This window comes from Electrophorus electricus, chromosome 22, assembly GCF_013358815.1.
Source record: "Electrophorus electricus isolate fEleEle1 chromosome 22, fEleEle1.pri, whole genome shotgun sequence".
Lineage (NCBI taxonomy): Eukaryota > Metazoa > Chordata > Actinopteri > Gymnotiformes > Gymnotidae > Electrophorus > Electrophorus electricus.
The window spans coordinates 11,221,354-11,241,353 of NC_049556.1; the positions used below are offsets into that span (position 1 = coordinate 11,221,354).

The 20,000-nt window shown below is 53.6% G+C and overlaps 1 protein-coding gene across 4 annotated transcripts in view; it reads left to right on the forward strand.

Annotated features, from left to right (window-relative positions):
• The window catches only part of plxna1a (plexin A1a), a 155,053-nt gene that overhangs the window by 55,867 nt on the left and 79,186 nt on the right, over positions 1-20,000 (forward strand). For all 4 annotated transcript variants that reach the window (XM_035521223.1, XM_035521222.1, XM_035521224.1 and 1 more), the window contains exon 4: positions 12,538-12,669. In XM_035521223.1, coding sequence (XP_035377116.1) covers positions 12,538-12,669 — 132 coding nt within the window. The remainder of the gene's footprint in view (positions 1-12,537; positions 12,670-20,000) is intronic.

The following is a 20,000-nucleotide window of genomic DNA, read 5'->3' on the forward strand; positions in this document are numbered from 1 at the left end:
GAGAGACAAAGGAAATATTCACTTGTTTAGCCCACTCGGTGCCCCAAGCCTTGACTGGCAGTGTGTTGGACCTGCGCACGCCCCCCACACGGGCAGCGGCTGGAATGATGTCAAATCACAAACCCATCGGTACTGATCCCGAAATCAATCTCCGTTAAGTGAACGCAGGGAGATTTGTCATGCCGAATACATCAAACTGCGCAAGGCACGCAGTAACCGCGGCGACAGACGAAGCAAGCGAGCGCGCTCCCCTGCCATCGGGGGGGCGGCTGAGCAGAGACGTGATGTGCAGCCAGGATCAAACGCACATCTGCCTTTGCAGCTTGGCTAACGAGCCGTGGTTCATCTCGCGCGGCCGCCTCAGCTTGCCGTCACGCTCGGCGTTTCCACAAACATCCGGGAGGATCTGGAGCGATGCTCGCGTTCACGACGAGCGGGGGTCTTTCTCGCATTGCGTGGAGCAGGATCGCAAACGTGCTGCGAGGAAGACCCCCACTCGTCGTGGACGCGAGCGTCAAAAAAGGAAAGCGAGCGCGTCAGAGAGGATCAAATGCATCCTGCACGCAAGCGTGCAAGCAACATTCCTGTCTGTCAGCTTGCACACGCTCTATACCCGGTCTCTGCGTTCTCCACCCGTGCTGACCGGATGCAGTTCTGCATTGCCGTAAGTGCCATGACCCCATGACCCCATCCACCGGCTTCTCTGGGTGTGACTGTGTGTAAGATGAATGGGGCGCAGTGTGTGTAACCTCCCAGGGATACACACATCCATTCATATTCGTTTATAACCTGCGTGTGGCCAAGTCACTGTGGGAGCAGGGCTAGACTGACGAACACATACGAACCAACCAACCATCAAACAAAAACACACACTCAGTCACTCAAGAATCCATAGGCCAGGTTTTAGAAATGTGAGTGGACAGTAGGGACTAAACATTCTTAATATAGCACCTGACATGATAGAAAAACAAACAGGAAGTGGGACGTCTTTTCCTCCAACATCTAACACACAGATTTCCTCCATTGTGTCTTTAACTGAACATACACCTTTCCTTTCTCCTGGTGATATGGTGTGTGAGAGACCATTTGGGCTTCATGCTCATAACGTGGCTGTTTGTAACAGCACATTTTCACACATGGCCATGGACGACCGGATTTTAGTCTGGTGGAGTTCTGGAAGTACTTCCTCGACTCCCGAGAAGAATGGGAGACTAGGAGGAGAGAGGATGGAAGTCCTCTGGCAGGGAAGACGAACCTTGCGGCTTTGTCTCCGCTAGACACCAGGATCGGGTGTAAACTCACCTCAGTATTAATGCACGTGTTTCCTGTAATTGACGATTGGATGGACGGGGCTCTGTGCAACTGAGCCACGTGAACCAGACGTGTCAGCGTGGCAACTGGGCTGTCGGTCCCATCCGGGCGGAGACGTGTATAGAGCCGTGATGATCTCACGGTTCCCAGATCGGCCCCTGGATGGCGGAGGACTCTTTGTGCGTTTGATTTAATCCGTCTGTGAAAGGCGAGTAAATTAAAAGGACGCAGCGTTCGTGGTCTCTCAGGTTACGCGCTTTGCTTTCTGCGCGGTGTGCAATACGCCTGCGGCCTTGTGATGACCAGGCTGGGTGTAGGGTGTCTCCAGTGCTCTGCCAGAGAAATAGGATGATAATGATTTAGTCTGTGTGTTTTCAAGGATCCTCTGTGTTTGTGTATGCCTGCGTGCATTTGTGTGTGTGTGTTGCTCGTTATTTTGCTCCTTTATGTACGCGTGGGGTAAAAGGAGATTGTAGGAGACTGTGGTGTAGCAGCACCTTTGATTGCATACATGGTTAGTGTGCGTGTGTGTGTGTGTGTCTGCACGTGCGTGCGTCCGTGTGTGTTAGTAGGGAGTGGGGGTTGGGCTTCTTGGCAGGCTCAGGTCTGTGAGGACATTCCTCTTCTAACCGCACAGTGAATAACCCCCCCCCCCCCCCCCCCCCCCCCCCCCCCCCCCCCCCCCCCCCCGTTTTCTCAGGGAGTCTCTCTCTCCAGTCTCTCTCTCTCCAGTCTCTCTCTCTCCAGTCTCTCTCTCTCTCTCTCTCTCTCTCTCCAGTCTCTCTCTCTCTCTCTCTCTCTCTCTCTCTCCAGTCTCTCTCTCTCTCTCTCTCCAGTCTCTCTCTCTCTCTCTCTCTCTCTCTCTCTCTCTCCAGTCTCTCTCTCTCTCTCTCTCTCTCTCTCTCTCTCTCTCTCTCTCTCTCTCTCTCTCTCTCTCTCTCTCTCTCTCTCTCTCTCTCTCTCTCTCCAGTCTCTCTCTCTCTCTCTCGTCTCTCTCTCTCTCTCCAGTCTCTCTCTCTCTCTCTCGTCTCTCTCTCTCTCTCTCGTCTCTCTCTCTCTCTCCAGTCTCTCTCCAGTCTCTCTCTCTCTCTCTCCAGTCTCTCTCTCTCTGCCTCCCAGGGTGAAAGGCACCATCCCAGCCTTAGGAAAATGGAGGGCTGGAGTAGAGTAGGAGATAAAAGGGTGAGTGTGTGTGTGTGTGTGTGTGTGTGTGTGTGTGTGTGAGAATGTGTGAGTGTGTGTAGGGCAGTTGTCCTTGTGTTAGTCGCTCTCCGCACCCTTGTACCGTGTTTTCTGCTTTTTCCACAGTGCGATCCACAGTCCGGCCTCCCCTCCTTCTCTCCTCTCCCCTCTCCTCCCCTCCTCTCCTCCCCTCCTCCCCTCCTCTCCTCTCCTGTCCCCTCCTCCCCTACTCTCCTCTCCTCTCCTCCCCCTCCCCTCCTCTCCTCCCCTCCTCTCCTCCCCTCCTCTCCTCCCCTCCTCTCCTCCCCCTCCTCTCCTCTCCCCTCCCCTCCTCTCCCCTCCCCTCCTCTCCTCCCCTCCTCCCCTCCTCTCCTCCCCTCCTCCCCTCCTCTCCTCTCCCCCACACCCTGTCAGCACCTCCTGGCCTCCGTTCCCTTGCTGTCAACCTCCTGTCTAAACGGCCGTAATTCTGTCCCCAGCGGGTGGGTGCTCGGGGTCCTCTCGCCCCACCCTGCCACGGAAGCGCAGGCAACACCAGGAATGTGGCGTTGTGTAATTGCTGCACACGGCTGCTTTAAATGGCAATTTGAAGCTCTGGTTGCTCCATAATTAGTGGCGCGGTCCCTCAGGAGTGGGCTTATCGTTTCCTTTGTAATTACATGTCTGAATGCGGCGTGCAACACGCAGGCCCGCATCGGGCAGTTCTCGCCAGCGCCGATGTGGGTGTGCATTACAACAGGGCCTGGCTACGCTCACGGCCCCCCGCCCCCTGAGGCGCATGTGACAACACAGTCAGCAGTTGCTCCACAGGACCAGCGGTGCAGCTTGCGGCCCCACGAGGGTCCGTTATGATGCGGTAGGGGTGGTCGATATGTAAAGAAGCATAGTATTGTGATACTTGAGGAAGCACAATATTATATTATTCGATTCCTAAAGTTTAATAATACGTTGGGACATAACAGACCAGCAAAGCAGTGGTACAGTAGTGATACATACCAGAAGGCTTTTAGTACAGTGTTTACAAAACTAAACCCTGGTATGAAGGAACAGGCCAAAAATATCTAACAGCAAAAAATTCAGAAATATATATAATTGGCAATATTTTTTAACTGCTGACTAGGCAATTTTGAATTTGATGGCAGATCACATCAGTTTGTACATGTTCTTCATAACTGTTTTTTTTTTTATGGATTATGCAGTTGGTTAGCATTCCTGTAAAGTCTGACGACACTGTGGCACAGGATGGGCCGAGAGAAACATTCATCACGATAAGGATGACGTGCTCCGATATTGCCCCTATAATGCAGTGTGAACGAATCCATCATCACTGTTTGAGCACTAGCTTGTTTCAGAGTGGCCACGTGCTTGTTTGGCTAGAAGAAAGTGATTCCTTTGTACCCTCCATCCAAATAAAAGCACTGCGGCCACCAAGACGTGTCAATTTATACCCTAAAAAACCTTTTGGTCCGTGTTAATCAGAGGTATGATGTTAATTGCAGGGATACTCAGTTTAATTGCAGGGATACTTGGCCTTGTATGTACTCAGCATGTGCAAATGCCCTCGATTGCCCTCGTCACCTGGCCAACCAGGCACCTGCGGAGCCCCGACACCCACCGCTGGTCAGCCTGGGAGCTCCGGGTCCAAGCGGGGCCGACGCCACACGTCCCTGGGCATCCTCTGAGAGGTTGCGCTGTTCTCCTGGGCCCCTGTTATTGCTCGTACGGGGCGTGCGCCGTCTGACAGCAGCTGCTTTGGCTGCTGTGGGGGTTTAATGATTTAGCGTCTATTGCAATATACACTCCAGGCCCTTGTTTGAGAGAGAGAGAGAGAGAGGGAGAATATAGGAAAGGAAGTGCGGCTAAAGAAATAGGTGTTTATGGGGAACATGTGGATTAAAAGCTATAATGTTGATGGATTGTTTTAATTTGCTGGCCTGTGAGCACATGATGGGAGAGAGAAGAACCTTGTGTTTGAGCTCAGCCCATGCGCTCTCTCACCCCCTCTGCTGGCTGGATATGCCACTGCAGCTGTGTCCTCTCATTAAATCCCAGAGGAGTGTTGCAGGTTACTGGTTACCCGCATCTGAAGAGGTCACGGCAGGCCAGTTCAGAAACTCCCGAAGAGAGTGGGACTTATCCTCGGGTCGACTCCCTCCACGTGGGCGCTAACGCTAAGTGCGCCAGCTTGCTTGGGTCAGCGGGAAACCCTTTGTGTCCAAGAGCTAATTGCCCCCCCCCCCCGATATCCGGTGCTGCGCTGACTGATCAGCTCGCCAACACATTAGCGACCAAGTGTCCGCTGTGCTGGAATGGATGCTGTACAGATCACAGCGTTTAATAGCGGGACCTCGCCTCCGCGCGCTTCTGTACGAAGGACTCAGTCGCTCTGTCAGCTTTGGAGTGCTTGAATGACTCTTTTATGATATATTTGTTAGCTGGTACGGTGTGGAGCTTTTCCTGTTTTAGACATTACTGGGCTGCAGGTGGTGTTTAGAAACAGCACGCGCAGGCTTTCAGGCAGAGTTTCCTAGATCGCTTACTGAAAACGCCACACTCCTACTGGTGTGATTTTCTGCACGCACGCACGCACGCCCCATTCATTTTGTGCTGACAGGAATTCTCAGTGCACTGGCCAACCTACTGGTGTCCCTTCAATCTTTTCAACAAAAAAAGGACCTGGAATACTTTTCTAATTAGCTTACTCTGAACTCTCTCTCTCGCTCTGTGTGTGTGTGTGTGTTTCAGTATGTGGGTGTGGCAATATGCACTTGGGAGAGAATGAGCAAGTTCAAAACTAGGGTTAGGGGTTAAACTAGGTCGTTCTGAGAGGATCTGGTACTCAGGGAAAACGTTTGTCATCAGGGTGTGTGTGTTTCACGCAGGTGTGCCTGATTCATCAGGGTATGTGTGTTTCACACAGGTGCATGTGTTTCATCAGGGTGTGTGTTTCATGAGACCAAACTCTCTTGCCTCCCTGCTCATTAGTAGGCACCGTGTGGAGCTCTTGTGTGTTCAGGAGAGTGTTCTGTAGGGTGTTCAGGAGAGTCTTCTGTAGGGCGCCGTTGGCGCTGAGTTTATTGACTTATCGGCTCGCTTGGCACAATGGCCTTTCCTGCTTATTTTAACATCGCGGTGCCACGCGCCAGAGCTGGCACGCTCATTATCTTCTTTTTTAATGGAGTCCATCAGCTGTGTGTTTACACAGGGCTAACGGACCTCGTCTTTAGCCCGTCAACGGCTGCTGTCCTCTGGCTGTTGCCGTGGCTACACGTGCATGTTGTTGGGGCTGCAGCCTCCTCTGTCGTCTGCGTGTACGCGGAGGACATGGCCGCTCCCTCTCCGAGATGTCCGCGTGGGCCGGTGCCGGCCCTGTCTAGATGCGACCTTTGCCTGACCCCGTGTTCTCTGGAAGGACTCGGGGACCGGAGCTGACGCTCCTAACATGCGAGCGCCTGCGAAACAGCTGCGTGCGGGTCAGCGGCGCTTTAAGGGCCTGCGCTCGCACAAATGTGCTCGTTTTCACACAACGGCTACGCGGAGGCTCGGAAAGGTTAAGTGTCCCTATGTGCACTGACATTTACAAGCACAATTTAATTGGCATGTGTGCACACATGCACGCGCACACGCACACACACACATTACACTGGCATCTGTTCGTAAAATGCTTGGCCCTTTAAATCAGAAGCGATGTCTTAACATGGCGTACTGTAAAGAGCAGTATCTTGCTTTTAACCGTATGTCGGTGCCATTAACTCTGACTCATCTGAGTCTCGGAGCTTAATGTCGCACTGCAGACCAGACTTGCATTTGTCCTTACAAAAAGGCCTTTAAATCTAAAGTCTAAATTGCGCAGCTAAAATTATGCTGTATTTATACTGAAACGGTGATATTTTTTTTCCCTCTTTTGTGACTCTCATTGTGAGTTTGTTCAAACAGCATTTCGAATATTTTGGCGGAATATTTTGAATCCGAGCCACCGGAACCATCACCAGAAACTCACTCGCATGGCTCGTGGTCTGCGTCGGTGCAGAAAATGGCCACGGTCACCCGGAGTGACCGCTCTCGCTGTTTGAATCCGCGCGGACCTAAGTGGTCTCCTCCTGCAGCTGCGTGCTCCCCCCAGTCCTGCTGAGTCCGGAGCGCGGCACCTCCCGGGCTACCGTAGCCTTATCGCTCCCCAGCTGGCGCTAGTACTCTGCCCCCCGGCGCCGGCCCCGGCATGCTGCAGCCTTCACTGGGATTATTTTGACCCGGCTTACCCCGTTTAAGATCTCATCTCCCAGACGCTGCGCTGGTCCCCACGGAACCTTTTCTCAAGTGATCCACTTCTTTAAAATACAAACTCGAGCGCCTCCTGTAACCTGCTGTGCCACACCATCCTCTGTATGGGCTGCAGAGAGATTTTCAGGGTGCTATCCTCTCTGTTTGCTCTTTGTTTTTGTTTTTTTGTTTTTCCACTTCCTCTGCATCCTTCCCGGTTTTAACTGTATTCAGGTGGATATTCATTAAAAAAAAAAAAAAAAAAAAAATCCTAGAAAACACACATTTTTGAACGCTTGCCAGGGTGGAGCCTGCAAAATTCTGTGTACATCATCAATCATAAAGAGCAGGTCAACATTTCAGGGCTGATGTTGAGTAGGCGTTGTTCCGAAATCACCTGTTTTCAGCGGGGAGCTGGCACAGCCATTCATCCAGCTGAAGGACGTTACTCTCAGTTTTGTTTACTTGACGGGCGTTTTCGGTTCTTGGGGTTTTCACCCATAGGCTGGCATCTGTGCACCGTACCTGGTTTTATTATGGCGTGTTATTTTGTAGGTACAGCGGTGGCGAGCCCACAGGCGCGTCACATGCCCACCGGTGTTCGCCACCAAGCATGACAAACCGTGCCAACATAACCTCTCGTGCTGTTATGTACCGCCATGAAAATTTGATGGAGTTGTGGCATTTAAGCCCATTAAATTAGCTCTGAAGAACCCCTCCCCCCGGTCTTTGTGCTTCTGCGACGGCCAGTAGTGACGGAGGACGGCACGGGGCTCCGTGCTTCTCCCGTCCGGAGCGATGGTACCACTGCCAGCGCGGCGCACGGGCTGCGGTGAACGGAGACGAGTCTGGAGCGGGCCGGACCCCTCAGGAGGTTCTCGTCGCGCGGGTGGTCCTGCGTCTGGTGTGTCTGAGGACCTCAGGGAGGAGGAGGCCTGGAAGAAACAGAGCAGGAGAGAAGTAGATGAGAGGGTGGCACAGAGGAGGTGCCAGAAAATGGGAATGAAATTCCTTTCAATACACCAAGGACCCTGTTGCCCCACAGCCAGATCGGATATTGCAGGGGAATCGTATAGTTGCAGCGATTGGGGCAGGGTGGTTGTGTGTGTGTGTGTGTGTGTGTGTGTGTGTGTGTGTGTGTGTGGCTCTTGTCTGGCATCCACGGCACAAGCTGCCATAATGAAACGCTCATGACTAGGGTTGGGAAAACAAGAGCTATGGAGCGTGTGTCTGGGGAGGTCTCGGTGGGAGCTTGTGATTCCCCCCCTCGCTCCTTCTCCGAGAAGCTTTCAGCATCTGAGCTGCCCTAGTTCCCGAGCGATACTCAGGGGGTAGGCTTGTTATTCCCCCCTCAAACCCATCTGGGCCGACGAGTCTGTTTGTTTGTGACGCTCTGCGTGTTCCTTCCCTGATGGAGTCATTTCAACAAGTCTCTCCGCGGCTTTTGGGGGGGCTTTAACCTTCTGCTACTCGTACACAAGTTTGCGTCTGCCTTCGCGGAGCAGCGTTGGAAGGGAATCGGAAGAGCGAGAGTGGAGATGAAATTAATTATCTGGAATACTGGGCTCGGTATGCAGGCATGCCATCACCACCCATGGTTCGGTTCTTAAAGGTGTCAGGTGCAGTGTGGTGGGAAAGAAACAACAGGCAAGGCATGCTGGGAGTTTTAGGCCGGTAACTGCTTGTTTTGGGTTTTACCGTGGTCTGTTTCGCATTCCTTTCTAGGCAGGCAGGCTTTTCCTGTGCTTATTAAAGAGAGAAAATAACCACACTCGTCCCTGTCTGGCAGACGGGTGGGGGGGGGGCCCTTTTAACACGCTTTGTTTTATGCGATGTTGAGCCTGTCTCTTGCCTCGTGTCTCATTGCTACTTGAACTTATCCCGAGGGCGCTCCCTAAATCTCTTCTCCCACCCCCCCACACTTGACTGGAAGCTCATCCCGGGGGCGGCGGGTGCGGGGAAACGGGCCGGCGCCGGGCCGGAGCCGGGGCCGGGCGGCGGCACGTTCGCGGGCCTGCGGCCTCATTAATTAGCCCGCGAGCGTGCTCAGTCGGACGCGGATCTCCACTTCAATGGGCTGCGTATCAAAGGCAGGGATCTGGCGGCTGCTTCGTTATTCACAGGGAGACCTAGTTATGTCAAGAGCCAGAGAGTGCCACTGCAGCAGCAGAGGGCTGACTGGCACAACGCAGGCTGGGGGGCTCTCCAGGGAACTTTACTCCCACCCTTTCCCATCTTTCCTTCCTTTGCCGCCGCTCGCCCGGCGGGGTGCTCGTCGTCTCCACGCTCGCAAAAGACAAACTCTGGCGTGCGTTGAGCTCCACCCCCTCAACCTCACTCCCGACTGCATCCCATCAGCGGCAGATCCCCCCGGGGTGGACCGGGTGCTGAGGTTCTGCGGAGGGACATGATATCCGCCCCCCCCCCCCGCCCAGGAGCTCCGCCTCCTGCGCCGATCCTGGCTGCCGTCCCCGCCGCGCGGGCAGCGATGCGGCGAGAGAAAGATGATTAATATCGCCGGGTAATCTCTCCCGCTGATCAAGCTGCACCAGGTTCTCTTACCCCACCCCCCACCCTCTTGCATGTTCCCGCCGGTAAGGTGCAGACTGTGAAGTCAGCAGGTGCCACAGAACGCTTTGGACGCCCTCCAGCGCCGGTGGCACCAGAGTTGCTCTTCTCGGGCCTCTGGGAGGCGCGGCACGGATTCGGAGAGTCTGCCTCCCCCGGTCGAACCCGAGCACGTTCGCCCAGCCAAGCGGAACGCCGCCTGCTTCTGTCTGCGTGACGCTGTAAAGGAACCTTGCTCTGGGGACCGGCAAAACGCATCTGCTGGTTTTCCACAGCGTCACCTTTGTCTGTAGTTATACCAAACGAGCTGTAATGCCATTTAAGGCTGTAATCTTACAGCTTTTAATTTGGGCGGAAAGCCCGGATCAGAGGGGCAGGTGGGAACCGCCGAGCGAGCGCTTTCGCCCCGGGGACGTGATGTCCCGCACCCCCAGGTTTCAGATCGCCATCCTGTATCAATCATTTGGACGTTGAAACGCGGAAAGTCGGACCGCCACCTCGTGCCCAGCACATTATCCTAGCCGGCGAAGACTAATGAAATTGCCTTCAATCTCATTTGGAACGTGCCCCCCCCCAACCTCTGTGCCCTCATTTGGAACGTGCCCCCCCCCAACCTCTGTGCCCTCATTTGGAACGTGCCCCCCGGTTTGATTCAATTAGCCCTGTCTTCTTCTGAGCCAGAATAAATAGATTTTCGATAACGGCGGTTTGAGGGGTCGCCGCAGCGCCTGACTAGGCTGGGGGGTCGTGCCGCAGGTTGGCCGTCACTCGCAAAGGGCGTTTGCCCCCGTTCCCTGTAAGAAAGTGCAGCGGAAAACCAGATGCCAGAGATGGCTTTTTTTTTTTTTTAACTCTACAGCAATCAGGACATGGCATTTCATCCGCTGGTACAGTCTAAGAATTATGGGTAGATTTAATAAACTGAAAAAAAATGTGAGTATAATGTTGGTGGAGTAATAATGAAAGGATTCGTTCAAATTGGCTCTGTGCTAATTAATGGGCGCATCCAGTAACGATCATTAGTGTGTGAGCCACCTTTTATTGTGCCTTAAGTTATGCGTAGTTTATGCGTTGCCCTGCGTAGTAAATCGCCGTGCTAAATGTCGACCTTGCTGAGGTTACGAGGTCGTACGTGACTGCCGAGGTGGCCGCGGATGAGGTTTAATTTCCTTCAGCCATGGCAACGAGTGACCCCAAAGTGACCCCTGCTCCGCTGTAATTACAGTTCATCCATGGCCCAGCTTCTGGGCAGACAACAGACGGGTCGTACCTCACCCACGCGGGTCGCCGTGGGCCTTCACCCAGCGTCGTGTCCCGTGGGGAGCTTGAGGAGGGGTTCCGCTGTGTGTAGGCCACAAACGGACCGATGAACGCGTGCCGCCGTCGCGCTGATGAGGCACGGCGGCCAGTTCCGCATTTGACGTCCAGAACCCGCCCTCCAATTTGCTGTGCTGGTCCGGTCGACGCGGTACGCCTCCTTTTGTGGCTCGTGGCTGTGTGACATTTGTAACCTTACTTGTGCCTAGACAGACGAGGGCACGCCAGGACCGCTGAGATGGTGTACTGTGATCCAGGGACCCGTTTAAGCACACCGAGCCCACAGCAATACTGCACTCGGTTGGCCGCGGCCGTCAGGCTGGGGACGGCACACGGGGGAACCGGATTTGTTTTGTGTTTTGTCATCTCCCACACTTGGTCCCCGGACACCTTTATGAGGCGGAGCTGACGGAGCTGACGGAGCTGACCCACTTCTGCGCTGGCGAGCGGGGCAGGCCGTGCGCCAGTGGGACGGGTGTTTGAACAGCCGGGGGGGGAGGAAACGCCACAGCTGTTTGTGGACACGTTTACTTACCCGTGAGGAAATGTCCCCCTGTTCGCACGCTCAGAGCGGCCCATTATACCGCATAATGGCGTGTCAAAGAAAAAAAAAAACCCCTGATGTACGCTGCTCTCATGCTAATTTTGAAACATTTGGGACTTTAAAAAAAAAAAAAAAAGATCTATCATTAGGAAGATAGCGTGTCTGGGCTTCAAGCGTTTTGAAGTAAAAAGTGGCCATACCCACGGCACACGTCAGCGGGCACGTCTGTGCTCCTCGTGTGCAGTGGCGGGGGGAGGGGGGGTTCTCTTCCGCACATTTCCGGAAGGTCTAGCGGGGGGGGTGAGGAAGTGTGCTTGCTCTCACATCTCACATCATTCTGTTCCTTAACGTGGCGCATCCTACAGGGACACAGCTGATCCACACGGCACGCCGTGGGAGGCGGGGTGTGGTGTCAGCCTGACCTCTGCCAAAGGTCAGCGTGACGTGATCGGACACAAACATGCCTGAAGAGCCCCCGAGTGCCGTCTGCCTCCCTGACTAAAGTTCTGTTCCCAGATTTAATTTTAGACTGGGCAACGCAGGCCTTTGACCCAGATGGACTGTAGTCTCCCAAGCATTAAAAAAACCCACAAGTTCCAGTACAGTCCAGTTTTCTAAAATGACTATTACAAGACGGACCAGGGACCCGGCTGGCCGGACTGGTGTAAGCGGGTTGGAATGTGCTCTGCTCCTCCAGCTGTGGTCCGCCTCTTCATTAGCGAGGGGGCTGTCGTCCGGAGGTCTGGCCATGCTATTCAGAGCGGAGGCCCATTAATCACAGTACGCCGGACGCCGGCGCTGAGGGGATCGTTAGGCGCTGAATTACGAGGATGCAGCCGGGTCGCGCCCTCCCGACCCTCCGCCCATACGGCCAGGAGGGCGGAGACAGGGAAGAGAGGGCGGGGAAAGGGCGTGGTCTGTGGGAGGGGCCTGATGTGGAAGAGGCTAAGCAGGAGAGAGGCTTGGCTATGGCGAGCCTTCCTCTGTTGAGACGGAGGGAGGGAGGGAGAAAGGAGTGTCCTTCATGTCTTTCTGGTACAGAACTAAATTCTCCAGGTTTATATATTCCTGCTCTTCGGCCTTCCTTAAAATGACTCTCACCCCAGTGGGGCGGTCTGCGACCTGCCGGATCGCCGGGTCGTGAGCCTCGTGTTTGTGTTCGTCAGTTTGTGTTCGTCCCGGCGTGCAGCAGGAGAGACGAGACCTCAGTGGTTTGAGCGGTGTAGCGCGCTGTGGATTGATGCCTTTTTACTCGGGGGTGTCGAAAGGCTGCGATGGCAGAAGCAGCCCTCTCTCCTACCGCTCCGGAAATAGTCCTGCATCTGACGAAGCACGGGGGGCCTTCTGTGTTTCAGATCCTGGTGAACTCTGTTACCCAGCCTGCCCTGCTGTATGAGAACGTGGTGGTGAGTGATGGGAACTCCATTCTGAGGGACATGGTCTTCAGCCCCAACCACCAGAACATATACGCGCTCACGGACAAAGAGGTAAGGTTTACACACACACACACACACACACACACAGACACACACACACACACACACTCACACACACACACACACACACACACACACTCACACAGAGTTGTTTATGCACCCTGATTGCTCAAGAGTTTCCTAGATTCTGGAAAAAAGAAAGCTCTGATTTTTCCATGAAAAGCTGTTAGCATATATTAATGTTATATGAAAAAAAGGATTATTTGCACTTGATTTTCATGCCTGTTTTCCTTTATATCACGTTCATGGCTCCACTTGTGTGAAAGAGACACACACACACAGAACAAGCGTCTCATTCTGATATGACTCACATGCAGTTTCCATCAGGGAAAATGACCTATTCCCCTCTACATACTACTGCTACGGCATCTACACACACGCACACACACACACACACACACTCACAAAGACACACACACACACACACACACACACACACACACACACACACACACGGCCTGTAGTAGTATGGCACTTATTAAAGATGATTGGGTATGGGGCCTCTGATCCTTTCTGATGGAAGAAAATGTGAGCCAGATCCTCCATTTCACAACCCAGAGTGAAGGCAGCTGAACCTCTCTCCTCTCCTCTCCTCCCCTCACTCCTCCTCTCCTCTCCTCCCCTCACTCCTCCTCTCCTCTCCTCTCCTCCCCTCAGTCCTCCTCTCCTCTCCTCTCCTCCTCTCTTTCCTCTCCTCTCCTCTCCTCTCCTCCTCTCTTTCCTCTCCTCCTCTTTCCTCTCCTCTCCTCCTCTCTTTCCTCTCCTCTCCTCCTCTCTTTCCTCTCCTCCCCTCACTCCTCCTCTCCTCTCCTCTCTTTCCTCCCCTCCCCTCACTCCTCCTCTCCTCTCCTCCTCTCTTTCCTCTCCTCCTCTTTCCTCTCCTCTCCGACTCTCTTTCCTCTCCTCCCATCACTCCTCCTCTCCTCCTCTTTCCTCCCCTCCCCCTCTCCTCTCCTCCTCTTTCCTCCCCTCCCCTCACTCCTCCTCTCCTCTCTTCTCCCCTCTTCACTCTCTCCTGTGTCTGGCATCTCCCTGCTCCTGCATTGCTTTCATCTGCTCTTCAGTGTGCCCTAATTGGAGAGCCTCCTCACACAGTCTCATTAAAGGGCAGTTCCTTTATCATCACACACACACACACACACACACACACACACACACACACAATCATTATGAAGAGGTTTTTCGAAGGCGTCCTGTATGTAGCCTGACTCTCATGTTAAGTCTGCTGCTCTAATCTTTACGTCCAGTGCCAGTTTTCATGTTGATGCCACTAGAACTGTTGCTGTTTGTGTGTAATTCCCGCAAACAGGCAGCAGAAACTGACGACGACCAAGAAACTGTGTGAATGTGACCCATATGATTAAAGGGAGGTGAGGGGTCGCGTTTTGTGTGGACGGTTGGGGTTGTCACCCCAGGACCAGGTCTGACCAACGTCTCTCCCGTGTGGGCACATGCCTGTCCTCCGCATCTAATCCCAAACCGGGGGGGCGGACAGCGGTCTGGATCTGTTTTCCGTCTACTGGTCCCGGCTGCGCGAGGGCTCCTCAGCCGTGACGCAACCTGCCTGAATTCCGTTCTGGTCTAGGTGTCAGCTCATCCTCGCCGACCAGCTAACAGCCAATCAGGAAGGGCCGTGTCACTGCACACATATTATGTTCTTATAGTTTATATTCATCACTTTTGGTCTCAAACAGCACGATTCTGCATCTTATTGGAAGGCTCGTTAACAGAAATGATGATGGATTCTAATAAATTGTAATCAATTCAAACGTCAAATACTTTGGGGACTGGAGGTTCGCTGGGTGCTCTTTTTCTTCACTAAAAAGAATGATGAGTGTTTATGCACAAAGACAGTGAGCAGCAGGGTTACTGGAGGGCCAGCAGCGTACCAGTACAAACAAGCCCCGATCTGCCCCGTGTACAGGGGCTCTAGGAACCTGCCCCGTGCCCAGTTGTCATGGCAAAGCAGCTATAGAACATCAGGAAGCAGGTGCATGTTATACAGTTCGTGGGCTCCCCTTAGTCATTAGGGCAGGTGAGTCCTGGTTGAGTTGTGGTACAGGGGAGAGCAGCACCAAGCACAGGGGGGTGGGGCGTGTAGGTGGGTGGGATTTGTCTATAGCAACATGGGCCTGCTTATCCTGTGAACCTCCACTTGTGGTCTGGAGGAGTTGTGGAGCGATGCAGTGCGCACTTCTGACGGACCACAGGGGACACAGGCATGGAAAAATCTAAAGTTAAATCTAAAGTTAAAGCCTGTCCTGGTATAAATTATTCTCTCTCTCTCTCTCTTGTTCACACACACACACACACAAACGCGCACACACATAATATACGTAAATATCTCAGCCACCCCAACACGCTATAATTTGTCAGAGATTAGAGATAATCGTCTTTAATGTGTCCAAGTCTTTGCAGAGAAGATGTGCAGTAATTGATATAAATGGGTTGCATTTGAACGGCTCTGACATTGGAGGTGTACCGAGAGTGGTGGAAAGAGCATGGCACAGACACACACACCCACACACACACCACCACCACCACCACCACCCCCAGAATAGCCCACACTGCACGCCACACTGCCGGGTCCTCAGTCCCGTGGAGCTCGTGCGAGATTGAGCGATATTTACTGAAGGTGGCGCCCCTCGGGTTGGAGCGACACGGTTTGGTGCTCATTGCGTTAGGCGTGGAATACCCCGTTAAGGTGTGTGTGGAGGTCTTTTTGTGCTGGCTCACGAGCCCCCCGTACCACCTCTCGGAGGGAATGAAACCGCAGCGTGTGTGTTTCTTGCCCTAGAGATCCCGTGTCCTGCACAGTGACACACAAACATCGTTCTCACAAATAATTGTTTAGAATGATTATTATTTGGCTGGTTTTCTCCGTGTCCATTATGATGTTGGCACAGTGACTGGGAGCACGGGAATCCGCTTCCGAACACGTTCACTCTAGCTTAAGCCACTCTAAAACACTGAAGTGAGGAGAGAGGTGAAAATTAATTGGTTTGAAGCAATTTGCTGGGCCTATTGCTTCGTCTCTCTCTCTCCCCTTTTTCCACTGTCCTACTATTTTAAGTAGTTCTACTTCTCGGGAGGATGGAGTCGGGGGCGCCCCAGGCGCTCGTCCTCTCTAACCTCTCTAAAATAGGGTGCTCCTGTTCTCTCTCTCTCTCTCTCTCTCTCCACTCAGGGAGCTGACAGGAGTCAGGGGAGATGGGTTTTGATTAGCGGAGGAGTCGTCTCTTCTTCGCCTCGCACCTCGCGCCTCTTATTTGTGTTCTCTCGTTGCTTTTTTTTTTTTTTTTTTTTTCAAATCCTAATTGAAGTTGCCTCTGCGCCGCTACCGCCGCGTGTCGCCCCGCTCACCGAGAGCTACTCCTCTCTCTCGCCGCAGTGCCGCTCGCGCACGAGCCTCCGTCAGGACCGCTCGTCCCGCTGCGGCCGCCGAGCACTGCGGGCCACCCGGGCCCGTAAACCGGTGCTACCGCCCCCGGCGGCGCGGTGCACGCGTCCTCCGGCATCCTCCCGCGACGCTTTAGGCCCCCGAGCGCCTTTGCGTTCGTCGCGTCTGCGAGCGTCGTTTCCTGCGAGCTGGGCGTGTTTACGCCACAGCTCCGCCCCCTCCTGTTTGGCCTCGCCCTTTCCCCCATTTGTATCTCTTCATTGGATAATAGAAACCGCGGCCAGAGGCTCCGTGTTGTTCCTCAAACATCAGGAACTCCATTCCGTCGGCTTGACAGAACAATTTTCCCTTCCGCCATATTCACAGGCAGTTAATTAAAAGTCTCTGATAGGCCAGGCATCTCCACCGCCGTCCGGGGGGAGGAGTAAACCCGAGCGACGCCGAGCACCAGGGGTGAGGAGTTCGATTAGCGTCAGCGTGATTTAAGCACGCCAGAGGCCCCCCCCATGCCAGGACCCCCTGCCATTGTTGGGATGAGGAAAAACACTGAAAGGTTTGTGCATGCGGGCAAGGTTTGGTCCCCGGGGTTTATGGCAATCAGCCTTTCAGTGGAGAAGGATTCTCACGACTTTGTGCTGCCATCATGGGAGAATTTAATAGCTGAACTCGCAGTTTTGGCTTTCGGAGGCTGCTGTCGCCGTCGTCTCTGAGAGGACTGCTAGTGTCGCTGCTTTATAGACGACTTCTCAAAGCCCTTTGCTGGCTTCTTTTCTGAGTGCAGTGAACTCCACCATGTGTATGATTGTGTGTGTGTGTGTGTGTGTGTGTGTGTGTGTTTTTCATCCAGACATGGTCTCTGGTTTGATTATAATGACTGTGTGTGTGTGTGTGTGTATAATTGTGTGTGTGTGATTGTGTGTGTGTGTGTGTGTGTGTGTGTGTGTGTGTGTGCTCACATGGTTCATTTCATGCAGCCCAGGAGAGGGACAGTAACAGTGAGGAAACCCAACACCAGGCCATGAACCCCCCCCCCCCTCTCTCTCGCTCTCGCTCTCTCTCTCTCTCCCTCTATCTCTCCCTCTCTCGCTCGCTCTCTCTCTCCCTCTATCTCTCTCTCTCTCGCTCTCTCCCCCTCGCTCTCTCTCTCCCTGTCTCTCGCTCTCTCTCTCCCTCCATTTATTCCTCTTCCTCCCTCCATCCCTCCCCTCTCTCCCCTCTTTGAAGGTCAGGTGCTGTTGCGCTCTGCCCCTCAGTCGGGGGGGCTGAGAGGAGCCATCAGCGCCCTGTAATCTGATTTCTACGGCGGACGTCTTAATGTAGGCAGTGTGACGAGGCAGGAGGAACTGCCAGAAGCACTCGATGAGCTGGTGTGTGTGTGAGTGTGTGAGTGTGTGTGTGAGTGTGTGTGTGTGTGAGTGTGTGTGTGAGTGTGTGTGTGAGTGTGCGAGTGCGTGTGCGTGTGCGAGTGCGTGTGCGCGTGCGTGTGCGCGTGCGTGTGCGTGCGTGCGTGTGAGTGAGTGAGTGAGTGCGTGCGTGAGAGTGTGTCTGTGTGTGTGTGTGTGAGACAGAGCGAGCTGAAGGGTCCCTGCTTGAGTTTCATTGTTCTTGTGTTGAGCCAGGCACATTACAGGTCAGCCTGTAACAGACACTGACTTCTGCTTCCTGTGTTAACGGAGACTTGCTTTACCCTTCCACACACACCGATGGAGAGAGAGAGAGATACAGACCCAACACTTACACACTTTCTTGATTCTGCATTATCTTATTATGACTGTTCATATTCGCTGTATGTAATCGTATTTTAAAGTGTTGTTATTGATTTATTTGTTCACAATGGTGGTGCTCATCTCAAACGTGGCAACAAGACGAACGGAAATGTCACATGGTGGAGCGAACCTTCCCACACACATACACACACACACTCTCACACACACACATAGACAACATGCATGCATGCACACCCAAGCCCATTCCATGTATCTTTGTATGGATAATGTCCCCGGAGGCCATTGCCTCAGCGTGTTGGCACGTAACTCCAGGTGGCTCACACGGGTGGGCATGCCACGCTACCCACCTGCCCCTCAGCCCTCGGCTCGTCTGTAGACGGATGGCACAGGTTCAGCAACGGTGGGCAGACATTGATACGACATGGGCACAAAGAGTTGGATACGTTTGGTCCGAGGTTCTTCTCCGCACAAACCAGGAATGTAAGATCTTATAACAATATAATGCTGCTCGCGAATATGTCCCGGAAGCAGCAGGGAACGGCAAGGAATACTTTCCAAGGACATCTCCTCATGTCTTTTGGGTCAAAGCGAGGGACGCTTAAGAAGATCCCCGCACCCCTAGACCCCGACAAACGGGGTGAACGTCTGCGGTCGCCTCGGCGACGCCACACGAGCAGTTAGCATTCCCAAACCTAACTCTTACCAAACTGCGGAGTTTTAAAGTCATTCGGCCCATCGCGGTAAGCGTTCTGGCCTTGGCCGGCTGACGCGTTTAAAAGCTTTTATTCACAGGGAGTCTTGTTTGGTTTAGCACAGAGTCATTGTTCCCATCTCTAATGATAACTGCGCACTCGCGATTTATATTATGGGCAGGAAAAGCTTTAAGAAATGGCTTCCGAGGCACTGACTGGGGGGCAGTTATTGACTCGCGTGCTGGAAGGATGCGGCTTTGTGTGACTGACCTCGAGTGGGAGCACTGGGATTGTGTGCAGAACCAGTGCAGGTGTGCGTTTTGGCACCAGTCTCCCGGTCTCTCTTCTCACCTCTCCCTCTCCCTCTCTCTCTCTCTCTCTCTCTCTCTCTCGCTCTCTCTCTCTCTCTCTCTCGCTCTCTCTCTCTGCTTCCTGGCCATGATCTATGACTGTTTGCCATCTCTTCCTTTTGAGTGTGGCCAAATTCCAGATGCATGAGTTGAGAAGGGTGGAGAAGGGCTTGTTTTTTGTTGGGGGGCACAAAAGGTGAGCAAAGCATAGTAGAAAAGGGTTGTTTATTTTAAATTAGGCTGTATCATTTTGTGCAACCTAAAGAATGATCCATTCATCTATTTGTGTGTGTGTCTGTGTGCATGTGCGTGCGTGCGTGTTTGTCTGTTTAAGGGGTGAAAGAATGACCCATTGATCATTACATCATGGCCAATTTTGAGCCCAAATTGCACAGATGGACCCATTACATGTGCGGGGTCTGAGACGTCCCCCGTCCTGTCTGTAGAAGGAAAGAAACCCCACAATTCTCCATTCTGTCTGCAGCCCTCCCCACACTGTCTCGGTGTCTCTCTTCATCGGGTCTTAAATGAGAGTGCCTTGTTTGCAGATGTTATTTGTTTGACAAACACACACACACACACACACACACCAAGTCCCTGAACGCACACGCCCACCGACACCCACACCCACACGCACCAGGCAGATGAATGGTTTCTCTCTCGCCCTGTTAAGTAACGAGGGATGAGAACTCTGTCGGCTTGTGTGAGTAGGTGTAACGGATCCCGGCGCTGATGGGCAGGCGAGGTTTGGGGGTGTGGGGGCCGGGGTGCGGTAGGGCCCACGGAGGGAACTCCTGTGAGCATGCCACTGCTGTGAGCCCCGCCTCTGCGCACCTCCTCCGCGGGAGTCGCGCCGCCCTCTGGGCACTCCAGGGTCGCACCCGGAGTCCCGGCACGTCGGCATCCCACTCGCTGACCCGCTTCACCCGTTTCGCCTCTTATCACGGACAGGAGTCGAGACAAAAGAGGCCTTGCTCTCTCTCCCTGGGGCTCTCTCTCTCTACTCATTCACGTTCTGTTTTACTCTTCCATATCTGCTTCCTCCTCCTCTCCTTTATCTCTCTTCTCTCCCCTCATCCCAGCTGGCAGCCTGCCAGACACCCCCCCCCCCCCCCTCCCCACCCCAGCTCTTCCTCCCTTTCTCTCGCCCGTC